Below are 14,805 nucleotides of genomic sequence, written 5' to 3'. Positions count from 1 at the left end.
GCAGTAACTCCCAGCATCACCAAGGTCAACAAGAAGCCAGTGTTCTCCTGAACAGCACATAGGAGTTCCGTTCATTCAGGTCAAGAAATTTACCCTGAAGAAATCAAGGGAGGAGGAATATGTTTCGATAACAATGTTGGTACAAGTATGGTTTATGATAAAGTTTTCTGCTGGGTGCAGTGGCTCACGCCTGTAATCCCAGCACTTTGGGAGGCCAACGTGGGCAGATCACTTGAGTTCAGGAGTTTGAAACCATCCTGGGCAACATGGTGAAACCCCATCTCTGTAAAAACCATTAAAAAATTAGTTGGGTGTGGTGGCACATGCTTGTAGTCCCAGCTATTCAGGAGGCCGAGACAGGAGGATCAGCTGAGCCTGGGGAGGTTGAGGCTGTAGTGGACTGTGATTGCGCCATTGCACTCCAGCCTGGGCCAATAAAGCAAGACCCTGTCTCAAAAAAAATTAATAGAGTTTTCATATGAAATCTATACATAAAAGGATATATACCAAAACATAAACATTAACACTATTCATAGCTGCACAGCAGAGGTAATAGTGTTTTTTTTCTGTATTTTTGATGAATGTTATTTTTCAGTAACACTTCTGCAGGATTATAGTAGAGGTGAGGAAGGCTGCTTGCACCTGGACAGATACAATGCATTTGTTTTTAATAAACTAGACCTTCCTGCCCTAAGCAGGCCAAGGAGGAGGAGGAGGACTTCTGGCCAGGAGCAGGGTTTCCACGCAGGCACTGGTGCCACCGAGGGCCGACTGGGCTTGGTTTCACCGCATTGCCTACAGGGAGGGCTGTTTAAGGAGCAGGAGTCAGCCCTTCTTGTCTGGAGGACTGTCAGAGGTGGGCGTCAGTGATAGCGACAGGAGGCAGACAAATGCCCAGCAGACAGAGGCGGATCCCCGGTGAAGCCCCACCTCCAAGTTGAAGACAGTTTAAAGCCTGAAAGCCAAGCTATCCTTGGACCGGACTGACAACTTGTCTTGCTGTTTGGTGCACTTCCCTCTGATGGATCCCCACCCTTCACCTATTTTACATATACCCACCTTTTCCTAATTGGTTTCCCACACTGTCGTGTCCACCTTTGAGTGGCATCTTTGCTTTAACCTTTTTTTTTGTTTGTTTGTTTTTGAGACAGAGTCTCGCTCTGTCACCCAGGCTGGAGTGCAGTGGCACAATCTCGGCTCACTGCAACCTCTGCCTCCCGGGTTCAAGTGATTCTCTTGCCTCAGCCTCCCAAGTAGCTGGGATTACAGGTGCACAGATTTGCATTTTTAGCAGAGACGGGGTTTCTCCATGTTGGTCAGGCTGGTCTCGAACTCCTAACCTCAGGTGATCTGCCTGCCTTGGCCTCCCAAAGTGCTGAGATTACAGGCGTGAGCCACCGTGCCCAGCCTAGTTTTAACCTTTTTCTGCATACTCACAAACCAGTCAGCATGCACTCCCCAACCTGTACCTATAAAGACTCCAGATTCAGTCAGTAGAGGGGAGATGGCCTGACTTTGGGGAAGATGACCTGCCCTTCCCAGCCCCTCTGTAGCTCCCCTCTGCACTGGGAGCTATATTCGTTGCTCAGTAAAATTCTCAGCCTTCACCATCCTTCAAGTGTCCATATGACTTCATTCTTCTTAGATGCTGGGCAAGAGTGGGACCCACCTAGTGTGGGTACCCAGAAAGGCTGTCACACTAGCCCTTTTTCCTTGCCAGCGGAGGGCAGCCACCCCACGTGACAAGGCAGGGGGACAACTGAGCTGCTAACACACCACCATCCACAAATGGCAGAACTAAAGGAGCACTGTAACGCTGCCTCTGGGGCTTTGGGGTCACAGGTACCCTCACTCGGGTGCTGCAACACTCCTAGTATGGCCACAGGTCCTGCATGGAGCTTGCTCCTGCGTCTGCACCTGGAATGGCCGGCCAGATCCCACACTTGCTTGCTCATGTGCTCCCTCACACAAGGGGTTGAGCACAGTGAGCTGAGTAGACGGGGCACCCCTTCTGTGAGTCCTGTGAAAGGACCAAGAAAAACCCTGCATTATCAGGAGAGGGAACGTCAGGCCACAGCCCGGCCAGATTTTCTGGTCAAGAGGCCTCATTGAGGAGAACATTCCATGCAGACTTGAGATCTAAGTCCCCTCTGTGTGTTTATTTCATCAGGATGGGCAGATTATTCTCCCTGAGTGCCTCCTCAGCTCACGGATCACTCTTGCCCCTTTCCCGAACCTTGGTCTCCAAATGTGTTAGGAAATCTGGATGTTACCTCGGAAGACCAAGACCGCAGTGACTGGGAGCTGGGGACGGGATGGGTCTGGCTTTTGGAAACTCAATGCCCCACATTCAGCAATGACCCACAGATGTGGACCAGCTCTTTGTTGTCCCAGGAAGTGGGCGGGGTAGGGGTTTGCACAGGGTCAGTGTGGTCACCTGGACACACAGGGAAGCTGCAAGATGGCTGTTAGCAAGAGGCAAGTACCAGGCGAGCCCACCTGGCTCACAGCTTTAAACACCTCCATGGCTTGGTGACTCCAAGGTTTCATCTCCAGCCATGCCTTTGTCCTGAACGCCGCTCATGAGTCCACATGCCCCCTCTGCACCTCACTTAGCATCTGAAAGGTGACTCGACTTCACACCTCAATCAGTCCTGACCTTTCCCCATAAATGTCAGTTGCTCTATCCGAAAACCAGGTATCATCCCTGAATCCCCTCTCTCATGCCACATTCCATCAGAGGGCAAGCCTGTGGCTGTGCCCGCAAAATGTCCAGGATCTGACTGCTTTCCATTTACCAAGTGCCCCCATCCCAGCCTCTATCCTCTCTCAGCCCCAGTGCATGTCTCCCTGCCTCCTGCCTCCTGCCCCCAGTCTGTTCTCGGCTCAACAGCCAGACTATCCCATCAAAATGTGAGTCACATGCTGTCACTCCGCTGCTCAGAACTTTCCAAGGTCTTCTCATGTTGCTCAGAATAAAAGCCAGGGTCGTTCTGAGGGCTTCAGCGGCCCTGTGGACTCTCAGACCTCTCCTGCTGCTTCCTTCCACATTGACACAGCGATAGCCATGCCCGCCACCTCCCTGGGCCTCTGGCACTGCTCCACCTCAGTCAAAGCCCAGCTAGAATTATTGATGCAAATCCCTACAGCCAAGATCATCAAGACATCAACTGCCAAGCTTTCTGGCCAGGGATTTCAGTTGTAGAACTGTTTGCAACACTTAGCTGCAATGGAAGTGCCAATTCTGGAACTGGTTTCCGTGTTGTTGGCTCACTTCTTCTTACCCCTGAGCACACTTGGAAGGCTACAGACTTAGATAAGTGAGGAGGAGGCGGGAGGCATTTGAATTACATGGTTATTATTTTTTTCTTTACCTGGGAGTGAACTCTACTCTGTCTTGAGAAAGAATTCTTGACTTGCCTTGCAGATGAGAAATGCTGCCGTGGAGGCTGAGTAGAGGCAGGAACAGCTGCCTTCCCTTTAAGACTTGGAGATGACCCTGGGGAGGGCAGCAAAGGCGTCTGCAGAACCATCCGGGCTGTTTCCCCCTGGACAGGAATGCAGGGAGCTGCAGGCAGGGTCACCATGGCCCTCTGTACCTTGGAATACACTAAGATCTCCAGGGTGTGGTGGTCCTATGCCCACACATCCCACTGTTAGGAGTGTCCTCACAGTTATATCCTGCCATGTACAAAATGGCTGCAAGTTCAAGGCTGTGCATTGCAGTGTCCTGTGCAAAAAACCGTGAGAAGATCAGGAACAAGTTATGCAAATCAACAGGTGACTGGTTAATTAAGTGCATCCACATGATGGAATGTTATGAAGCTCTCAAAAAGAATAGGGCAGTCAACTGATGATGAATCACATTAACTTAATAAGGAAGAAAAACCACTTTATTATAGCAAATAGATGGAGAAAAAAGGACACTAATTCATGATAAAAAGTCAAAGACATCCTGAGAAAACCTACAGCTAGCTTCATATTTAATGATGAGATATTGGATTCTCTCCCCATAAGATCAAGAACATGGCAAGAATGTTCACTGCCACTTCTTCCAAATTACATTAGAGATCCCAGAGATTGCAATAAGGCAAGAAAAAAATTTAAAAAGACATAGATTGGGAAGAAATGAGTAAATTAGCACAATTCACAAGATTGTTATGTAGTAAAGAGTTAACACAACAGGCCCTAACTACTCTGTTTGGAAAGGCCTGCCTGCAAGGTAGGCCCTTGAGTGGCATCTGGGAATTTAGATTTGGGTAGGGTTCTCACCACTCTAATAGATAAGAGTAGCTCACTGTGCCTAGACTGTTGGTACAAATAGTATGCCTTTTGGTTCACTTGCTTTCCTTCTGGAGGTCTAGAATTTTGACACACGCCAAGCAGAGGCTGGATATGGTATAAGGCCAGCACTCCTGAAAAGTCCTGGCTGCTTAATCTCAAATGTGCTTCCTGATTGGTAACATGTCACACATATTGTCACAACTTGTTGCTGGGAAAATTAAGCATGTCCTGCATGACCCCACTGGGAGAGACCCTTTGAAGTTTATGCCTGGTCTCCCCCAGACTCTGCTCTCATGCACCTTTTCCCTCTGCTGATGTTGACTTTTATCCTTTCCCTGGAAGCCGCAGTTTTCTGAGCCTTCTTAGTGAATCATCAGACCTGAGGGTGGTCTTGACCGTCCCCCACAATAGTTATGCAGAAAATCCTAAGAAGTCTACAAAAAAAGCTACTAGAACTAATAAGTGAATTTAGTGAGGTTGCAGGATACAAGGTTAATATCAAAAATCTATTTTATTTCTATTCTTGCAAAAAAGTAATCGTACCAATTTTTTGATAACATTTACTATGTTGAAAACACAGCAGACTTAGAATGAAATTTTAATTAAAAATATGGAAGACTTACTGTATTTTGGAAACCACAATTATTTCTGAGAGAAATTAAAGAACAGCTAAATAAATAAATGGGTGTGCCACATTTACATATTGGTGATGTGTTTACATGCTGGTTACGTATCGGACTGGTGATACAGCACCATTTCAACCAAGTGAGAAATGAAGAATCTTTTCAATGAAAAAATTAGCAGTTAAAAAAACAATAAAAACTTTTGAGTCATATAGATACCCAAATGGAGAAAAATGAATTTTGACTCCAACTCGTATCATTTACAAAACTGAAATGGATTATTAACCTAAATGGAAAAAGCAAGCCAATAAAATCTTTAAAAAATATATAAGAAAATAGGCCGGGCGCGGTGGCTCACGCTTGTCATCCCAGCACTTTGGGAGGCCGAGGCGGGCGGATCACGAGGTCAGGAGATCGAGACCACAGTGAAACCCCGTCTCTACTAAAAATACAAAAAATTAGCCGGGCGTGGTGGCGGGCGCCTGTAGTCCCAGCTACTTGGAGAGGCTGAGGCAGGAGAATGGCGTGAACCTGGGAGGCGGAGCCTGCAGTGAGCCGAGATTGCGCCACTGCACTCCAGCCTGGGCGACAGAGCGAGACTCTGTCTCAAGAAAAAAAAAAAAAAAAAAAAAATATATATATATATATATAAGAAAATGATCTTGGTTAGGCAAAGATTTTCAAACAGGATGATAAAAAGTACTAACCATTAAAAAAAAGGAAAAAAGTGGACATTGATGAAATTATAACTTCTCTTCATCAAAAGAAAATACTACGAGAATGAAAAGGCAATTCACCAAGAGGGGAAAGTTATTTGCAATGACACTTTCATCCTCTGGAGGACTCACGTCCCCATTATATTATGATGGTGCAAACGTAATTGCGGCTTTTGCTACTTCAATAACAAATGCAGCTACTTTGGCACCAACCTAATATAAGGGGGTCTTACAAATCATGGAGAAAATGACTGGCACGCTGATGCTTTTAAGATGAGAAAGAGGCTTGGGCAAAATGACCAATGTATGTGAAAATATGCGCAACATCATTAGTCATCAGGAAAATGCAAATTTAAACCATAGGAGCTACTGCATCTCCACCAGAATGGCAAAGAAAAAGGCTGACAAGCCTGTCGTAGAGATGTGTTCTCTGGTTGCTGATGAGGTGCACGTGGGAGCAACCCCTTGGGGAGATTGGCAGCATCTCTTAAAGCCGAGCGTTCATGTACCCTATCAGCCAACAACCCTACTCCTGGGAGTGTTCCCAGGGATGCAACCTTCATGCTCACTAGAAGACATGTGCAAGAATATTCATAGTGACATTATTTGTAAATAGCTAAAAAAAGAAAAAAGAAACAGTTGGCAGTAGCCCAAATATCAATCAGCGGTAGAATGAATAATTTGAAGTACAGCCACACAGTGGAAAAATGCATGGCAACTGAAAGAAACCAAGAAAGCAGCAATGGCTACGTCAGCAGCATGGCTGAGTCTGCACACAGGATGTTGAGCGAAGGAAACAGACCTGAGACGACTGTGTGTACCGCGTGAGTCCCTCTATATGGTGGCCAAGGGCAGGAAGGAATTACTATTATAATTAAAGACAGAAGCGTGTTTACCTCCAGGGACCGTGGAGCTGGGTGGGGTAACCTAGCTGGAAGGGAACAGGGTGCTGCCTTGAGGGCTCATGAAATATTCTAGGCCTTGGTCCAGTTACTCAGGAGTAGGCAAATGTGAGTCATCCCTCTGCACCTGAAATGAATGCATTTCGTGTCTGTAGATGGTATCTTTTCATTAGGAAAGGAAGAAAGCCAGGCAGCTCATGCAAATGCACCTGCTGAGGATGAGGCTGGGCTGGGACCAGAACCACAGGTGTGGATAGGGGCCTGTAACAAGAAAGCTGTAAGGGGGTCTCCTGGAGGGAGATGCTGATGGGAGAGCAGCGGCTGCAGTGGCTTTTGTAGATGCCCTCTGGGTGCAGAAGAAGCTGATGGAGGACAGAGCCCCTGAGCAGACGACAAAAGTGGGAGCTTGGAAACCTGGGCCCCTGGTGGTGACCAGCATTTACTGCCCCCTGACCAAGGGCGAGGCCCTCATCTCAATCCTTGCTGTACAGTGACTCAGACTCCCTAAGATAGGTGGGCCTCATGCTTGCCATTGCTCCCACTTAACAAGGAGGGGACAGCAGTGCCAGGTCTCAGTTTTGTCCAGTCCACAGCAAGTGCAGAGCCAACATCCTTATTGCCCAGCACTAGAGTCCTCATGCTTAAGCACAAAGCTGTTAAGTTCTGTTTCCCACCATACTCTTTCCTTTCTTTTTTTTATTTTTGAGATGGAGTCTTTCTCTGTCACCCAGGCTGGAATGCAATGGCATGATCTTGGCTCACTGCAACCTCCCCCTCCCAGGTTCAGGTGATTTTCCTGCCTCAGCCTCCCGAGTACCTGGGACTACAGGTGCATGCCACCACACCCGGCTATTTTATTTTTTAGTAGAGTTGGAGTTTCACCATGTTGGCCAGGCTGGTCTCGAACTCCTGACCTCAGGTAATCCGCCTGCCTCATCCTCCAAAAGTGCTGGGATTACAGGCATGAACCACAGCACCCGGCCACTCTTTCTTTATGAGGCAGGATCTTGCTCCATTGCCTAGGCTGGAGTGCAGTGGTGCGATCATGGCTCACTGCAGCCTTGGCCTCAAACTCCTGGGCTCAAGGGATCCTCCCGCCTCAGCCTCCTGAGTAGCTTGGGCTACAGGTGTGTGCCACCACACTCAGATAACTTTTTAATTTTTTGTAGAATCAGGGTTTTGCTATGTTGCCCAGGCTGGTCTTGAATTCCTGGCTTCAAGGCATTCTCCTACCTTGGCCTCCCAAAGTGCTGGGATTACAGAAGTGAACCAGAGCACCTGGCCCACACTCGTGCTTATAGCCTTCTGTCTCTTTTTTTCTGATAGAATTCTAACAGTCCCAAAGCTCTGTCCTCCAGATCCTTAGCACCTAGGGCAGCAAATTTGGAGGAAAAAGAGGGTTTCCCAGTTGAGTCCCAGTGATGACGGTCAACATCTGGTTGGCCATCACACGATGTTCATGGAGGTGGCCTTAGGAACTGGTCCCTGACATATGGAAGTGAGGATGTTAAAGTCCACTACTCCAGCAGGGTGTGGTGGCAGGCATCCATAGTCCCAGCTACTGGGGAGATTGAGGCAGGAGAATCGCTTGAGGCCAGGAGTTTGTGTACAGCCTGGGCAACATAGCAAGATTCCATCTCAAATTTGTTTTCATGTGAACGACTCCATGGAGGCCCCCTGCGTTCACCTGCCGACTGGCAGAGACAGTGCCATCATGCACCTCAGTCAGGCTTCAGCAGTCCTGACTACCTTCTGTTTGCACAGCCTCAACTGTCAGGTTGAAATGTGTGGCATCTCCATGCTGAGCTGCCCTGTGTCCTTCCACAGCTGCCTGTTGCTGTCGTTTCAGCCCAGGTAAATGTCCCGCCCACATAAGTGAGCTGCATCTTCCTCTGCCCTTGCCTTGACCCAGCCAGACGACCTGGACCCTCCTTCTGCCTGCTCCACGTGTGCGGCTACCTCTCCTGTATCCCCAAGATACCTCCCACGCCTCCCCTACTCAGAGCTGAGGGCAGGGATGCCCCATACTTCGAGCTCTCTCTTCAGCCTCCCTGTTTCTCAGCCATCCTGGCAAAAGTCTTAGGGCCTCTGTTGTCCTTGGTAGGATAGATCCCTGGAAGTTCTCACACTCCAAAACAACCACAAAGATGGAGATAGATAAAGTAGAAACATGAGCATAAAAGCAAAAAGGTAATATTCTGGGGCCGCTGCTGCCAGTGACTGATGCCCACACAGGGTGGGGCCCCTGAGGTCACGGTTGTGTTACAGCACAGTGGCATTATTGCACATGATGGTGGCCTGAGCCACCCAGAAGAGGCCACCTGACACCCAGCATCCCTGTTCAGTGAGGCAGGAAGGTTTGTAATGCCCTTTAGAGATCTTGGTGCATTTAAAAACATCCTGCTCTACCTAGTTTTTGTTAACTGGGTTATTCAGTTATAGAGAATGATTCATTCTCTAATGAAAAGAGCAGAAGGGTTGTGGGTGGGTTGCATTATAGGTGATTTTCAAACAGTTCTTTGTTTCAGTAGCTCTGGTTTGGCCTAGATGTTTTCACTGTTTAAGTCTTTCAGAATCTTTTTTTTGTTTTAATTTTTAAATAGGAAATGAGAACATCCCCGAGCAAGACCAACAATTGCTGAATAAACACAAACCCCCTTGAGAATCATGCCAACAGGTGCTGCCTCTTCACCTGGGGATTGCAAAGGTGAGAGGGGAGGTGAGTGCCTCCCGGTGTCTGGAGAATCATATGGGGGTTGCTCTGGGAGTTTTAAGTTTCTCGTGAGTGAAAGTTAGCGGTTTTACATTTTCTCTTGATGCTGGTTTTTACCTCTTCCTGGAGCTACTAAAAAAGGTTTCCTTGTAGGTGAAAATGGAACCGAATTAGTTCTGTGATCTTGTTCCATTCTAAAAGGGATTTGATTTTCCATTCATTCCTCCCAAAACCATTGCATACCTACTATGTGCCAGACTTTATTCTGGCCAGAAAAGATTCTTGATGTTACTGGTATTCAGTCATTGCTGTGGGCGTGTACTCAAAAGCAGGCTGCAGAGTCCTGGAGCCAGCGGTCCTGGCAGAACCCTTAGGAGAGGGCTGGGTTTCTGTAACATGTCTGACACAGACCAGCAAGGCCACATTTAAACCAAGGCTGTGTGTGTGTGTGTTTTATTTTAATTTTAATTTTAAGTTGCTGGGTACATGTGCAGGACATGCAGGTTTGTCACATAGGTAAACGTGTGCCATGGTAGTGTGTTGCACCTATCAAGCCATCACCTTGTTATTAAGCCCCACTTGCATTAGCTATTTATCCTGATGCTCTCCGTTCCCCCACCTCACCCCCTGACAGGCGCCCGTGTGTGTTGCTCCCCTCCTTGTGTCCATGTGTTCTCACTGTTCAGCTCCCACTGATAAGTGAGAACATGCAGTGTTTGGTTTTCTGTTCCTGTGTTAGTTTACTGAGGATAATGGCTTCCAGCTCCATCCATCTCCCTGCAAAGGACATAATCTCATTCCTTTTCATGGCTGCGTAGTATTCCATGGTGTATATGTACCACATTTTCTTTATCCAGGTATGTTTATTAAGGGGAAGGCCCAACCATGCATTGTGTGCGGCCACCTGGCGAATGAAAAGCAGGTCGGGATTTTCTTCCAAATATACATATGTATATATAGGTATATATATATTTACATAGGTAAATTGTATGTTGCAGGGGCATGGGGTACAGATTATTTCATCATCCAGGTAATAAGCATAGTACTCAATAGGTAGTTTTTTGATCCTCACCCTCCTCCCGTCCTCCACCCTCAAGGCGACCCCACTCTCTATTGTTCCCCTCTTTGTGTCCGTGTGTCCTCAATGCTTAGCTCTCACTTATAACTAAGAACATGTGGTATTTGGCTTTCTGTTCCTGCATATATATATATATATATATATACATATACATATATATATATATATATATATATATATATATACATATATATATATATGTTTCAGTAGCTCTGGTTTGGCTTAGATGTTTTCACTGTTTAAGTCTTTCAGAATCTTTTTTTAAAATTTTTAAATAGGAAGTGAGAACATCCCCAAGCAAGACCAACAATTGCTGAATAAACACAAACCCCCTTGAGAATCACGCCGACAGGTGCTGCCTCTTCACCTGGGGATTGCAAAGTTGAGAGGGGAGGCGAGTGCCTCCCGGTGTCTGGAGAATCATATGGGGGTGTGCTCCCTTTGGAGCACAAATATATATATATTTGAAATTCACAAACATTTGCATTTCTAGCCAGCGACACAAGCCGGCTGTCACTGCTGAAAGTGAGGCGGCTTCCAGTCAAGGTCCAGGGACTTGACGTCGTTTGATCTGGCTACACTCCCACTGCTCGATTTAGACTCTGCCCAGACTAACAGCCAGAGTGTAGCCAGATCCAGACCTTACCAACACGCTCCTTCCTCCCCCATCCTACCAAGCTGGAATGCACTGTCAATATCCTTCATAGAAGACAGAGTTGGCTTCCAACAGTATCAGGGGATGCAGGCAAAGGGGGTGATGGGGCCTGAGATAAGTTTCAGTTCAGTATAGAGGGGGCATCTGTGCCCAAATGACCAACCTTGGTAACTGGTATGACTTACTGTTCTCACTGAAAATACTATAGCTCTCCAAGTTTGAAAATAACATCAAGAATCTTTTCTGGCCAGAATAACATCCAGCACATAGTAGGTATGCAATAGTTTTGGGATGAATGAATGGAAAATCAAATCCTAAGAGGAAGCTTCCTTCCAGGCTGATCATACGTCATTGTCATAGGTGTCTCCATTGAAACACTCAACCAGGAGTGGGCAAACTGATTCTGAAAAGGGCCAGGGAGTAAATATTTGGGGCTTTGTAGGCCATGAGGTCTCTGCTGCGATTACTCACCTCTGCCATTGCAGCGAGAAAACAACCGCAGACAATAAACACAGAATCAAATCAGCATGTTCCAATACAACTTTATTTACTAAAGCAGTCAGTTGGCCAGATTTGGCCTGCAGGCCATGGTTTGCCAACCCCTGCGCTAGACACGCTCACCGCTCCTACAGGACAGAGACTGCGTCCCCCATCCCCTTAGGACCGAGAACTAGATGTTTTAATTAAGTACATACATATTAAAACTGCCTCTCCCTTTTACGATTCTGTTTTAAGAACTTTAAAAAATGTTGCAAAATTCTTAGGTATTATGTGAGGGGTAGGTTGAAAGGCTGAAGGTACTAACCTTGCTTCAGAGGGAATAGTGTGAAGCCATTTCCTTCCTGAAACTTGGATTTGGGACTGAGAGGCGTGAGAATTGTGCTCTAGGGAACAGCCACCAGGGGGAGCACAGTGCACACAGAAGTAACCTGCTTTGCACCCAGAAACCAGCGGTGAAATCTAGAGGCTCAAAGGTGCAGGCTACTCATGGGATGTGCTGCGTGCTCACTTGGGGTACAGGAGCTGGGATTCTGGGTGCAAATGAGGGAGCAAGATGCTGTTTTCTCACACTCTACCCTTCCAAAGGTTTTGTGGTTTTGATTTGTGCACATATTACTTCTGCAAATATATGCTTAAGTATTGTACATGTGATGTCGTCAGGACTAGACCAAGATGCATGGCACCCAGGGGAACAAGCTTCAGCCCAAATTACTTACATAATTGACTGATATGTGTTTAGGGAAGGGGCTGAGTGCTATGAGGGGGAGCAGAGGGAGTTCAGCTTCACCCAGATCCCCCGAAATTCAGTTCAGGCTCCACCTGCACACCTCATCAAGCCCTCCAGGCAAAGCATGGTATCATCCACACAGGACCATTTTCCAGCTTTCTGTTGCTATCCAAATATATCCCTTGGCCCAAATGACCACATTTTCATCCAGTGGAACCAGGAATACTATACAGCAGTGAAAAACAAACCACAGCTACACACATCAACATGGGTGCACCACCGGAGGACGAATACAATAAACAGGCCACAGGAAAAACATATGAGGTGGTTATTTTATTTGCAGAAAGCCCCAAATCAGGCAAAACCAATATCTTCTCTAGGGATATATCCAGGTGTGGCAAAAGGGCTAAAAAGAGCAAGAGAATTATTAAGCAAAATGTTAGGGTGCTGGATATCTTTGGGAGGAAGACCTAAACAAGAAGTGTGAAGAATATGTGATGTCTTATACTGAGTAGCAGGTTATTAACTTATTTATTAAAACAAGGCCAGGTGAGGTGGCTTACACCTATAATCCCAGCATTTGGGAGCCTGAGGTGGGAGGTTAGCTTGAGGCCAGGAGTTCAGGACCAGCCTGGGTAATATAGCAAGACCCTGTCTCTACAAAAAAAAAAAAAAAAATTAGCCAGGCATGGTGTTGTGCACCTGTAGTCTCAGCTACTCGGGAGGCTGAGGTGGGAGGAGCATGTGAGCCCCCAGGATGTGGAAGCTGCAGTGGGCTATGATCACGCCATTGCATTCTAGTCCAGCCTAGTGACATAGCAAGGCTCTGTCTGTTAGAAAAAAATAAGGCCAGGTGTGATGGCTCAGGCCTGTAATCCCAGCACTGTGGGAAGCTAAGGCTGAGGTTTGAGACCAGCTGGGGCAACATGGCGAAATCCTGTTTCTACTAGAAATACAAAATATTAGCCAGGTGTGGTGGTGCATGCTTGTAGTTCCAGCTACTCAGGATACTAAGGTGGGAGGATCGCTTGAGCCTGGAAGGTCGAGGCTATGGTGAGCTATGATGGTTCCACTGCACTCCAGCCTGGGCAACACAGCAAGACCCTGTCTCAAAAAAAAAAAAAAAGTCATCCCTAACATGTATATACATTACATATATCTTGTTTTACATCATAATAACATAGTATAAAATAAAAATAGAAATAATCCCTTCTGCATGTGTATCTCAGGGTGCAGCCCTGGGGAGACAGAGAAGCTTAGATGTGGGGAAGCTCTCATCTGGCCATTAGGGTTTGCAGTGTGGCTTTCTAGAAGCTGTAAGGGTGAATGAACCGCAGATGCTCAGCCCCACCCAGAGAACTGCAGCTGGTGTGGAAAGTAGATTGGGAGGCATGACAAGCGACAGCTGTAGTGAGAGACATCGGGTCTGGAACACAGTGACTCAAGGCAGAGGACTGTCCCAGGGTACAGGATCCAGGCTGATGCCCATGTGCCACTGCACCGCTGGCTCAGATGCCCCCATGACCTCTGCAGCTCCCGGGGCTCCTGGGAATGCCACTGGCAGTGCCCCACACTGGGTGGTAGCTGCCTTTGTATTTACCCAGCCATGCCTTGGCTCCCTGAGCACTGGGCTGCTTCCAGCTCTTCATTCCAGCACCTGTAGGAAGCATCTGTGGATGCTCCTGGGAGGGATCGGTTGCCATATTACCTGCTCTTTGCAGGAAAGCTTGGCCTTTTACGTCCCAGGCCTAGGACCTGTCCCAGTTTGACAAGGACTGAGAAGTTTTGGGGGACATGGCTTCTTCAATGTTGAAACTGGAAAAAACCAAACCAGGGTGAGTTGGTTATTTAACCCAGACTTTGGTACTCAAATATAAGGGCTTGGTTTGGCTAGCACTGATTTTATGTCACAGGAGAATGCCACATATCCTGTACACCTTCTGTAAACCCTCCATTTATTTTGGAAGGAACAGTCATCCCGCATCTCCCACTGCCAGCTCCTGGGGGCTGCCAGCGTTTTACTGAGTGGCTCTCAGCTGCCTCCAATCTTGCTAAGGGCAGATTAAACTAGTAGAATGAGACTTGAGAGCAATTCTTCCTCCCTGAAAGGCTAGAGTGAGGACACAAGAACACGCTTTTCAGACTGGGGAGTCAATAATCACAACAGATTTCTGTAGCTGAAGGTGGTGGTTTTCTTGTCTTATCTTTGACTGGCAGGCATCAGACTCACCTGGGGGTCTTCTTAGACTAAGATTGCTGGGCCCCCACCCAGTGTTTCTCATTCAGGGGATCTGGGATGAGGACTGAGGACTGCATTTCTAACAGATGAAGCTAATTCTGATGGTCTGGGGTCTGCACTTTGAGAACTGTTGTCACAGTGTTAAGGGATAAAGTCTAGATGAGGGGTTGTCAGACTTTTTCTACAAGGGGGTCACATGAGAAATATTTTAGGCTTTATAGGTGATTTGGTTTTGATCTCTGTCCCCACCCAAATCTCATGTGGAATTGTAATCCCCAATGCTGGAGGTGGGGCCTGCTGGGAGGTGATTGGATCCTGGGGGTGGATTTCCCCGCTTTGGGGCTATTCCTGATAGAGTTCTCATGAG

At 47.2% G+C, this 14,805-nt stretch overlaps 1 protein-coding gene across 7 annotated transcripts in view; it reads left to right on the top strand.

Moving 5' to 3' along the window:
* Nucleotides 1-8,821: 8,821 nt before the first annotated feature.
* Nucleotides 8,822-14,805, top strand: part of LOC129490581 (actin) — a 39,092-nt gene continuing 33,108 nt past the window's right edge. For 4 of the 7 annotated variants that reach the window (XM_055294484.2, XM_055294466.2, XM_055294459.2 and 1 more), the window contains exon 1: nucleotides 9,137-9,232. Coding sequence is in view for 2 of the 7 variants with exons in the window: in XM_063645056.1 (XP_063501126.1) it covers nucleotides 9,193-9,232 (40 nt within the window). In the remaining 5 variants the exon portion in view is untranslated. Of the gene's footprint in view, nucleotides 8,883-9,128; nucleotides 9,233-14,805 lie in introns of those variants that run through there. The other 3 variants (XM_063645056.1, XM_063645040.1, XM_063645032.1) reach the window with 2 other exon arrangements.

The sequence above is a fragment of the Symphalangus syndactylus genome, chromosome 1 (assembly GCF_028878055.3).
Source record: "Symphalangus syndactylus isolate Jambi chromosome 1, NHGRI_mSymSyn1-v2.1_pri, whole genome shotgun sequence".
Classification (NCBI taxonomy): Eukaryota; Metazoa; Chordata; class Mammalia; order Primates; family Hylobatidae; genus Symphalangus; species Symphalangus syndactylus.
Note: the sequence above shows the minus strand (reverse complement) of the source record. Positions and strands in the feature narration are given on the sequence as shown.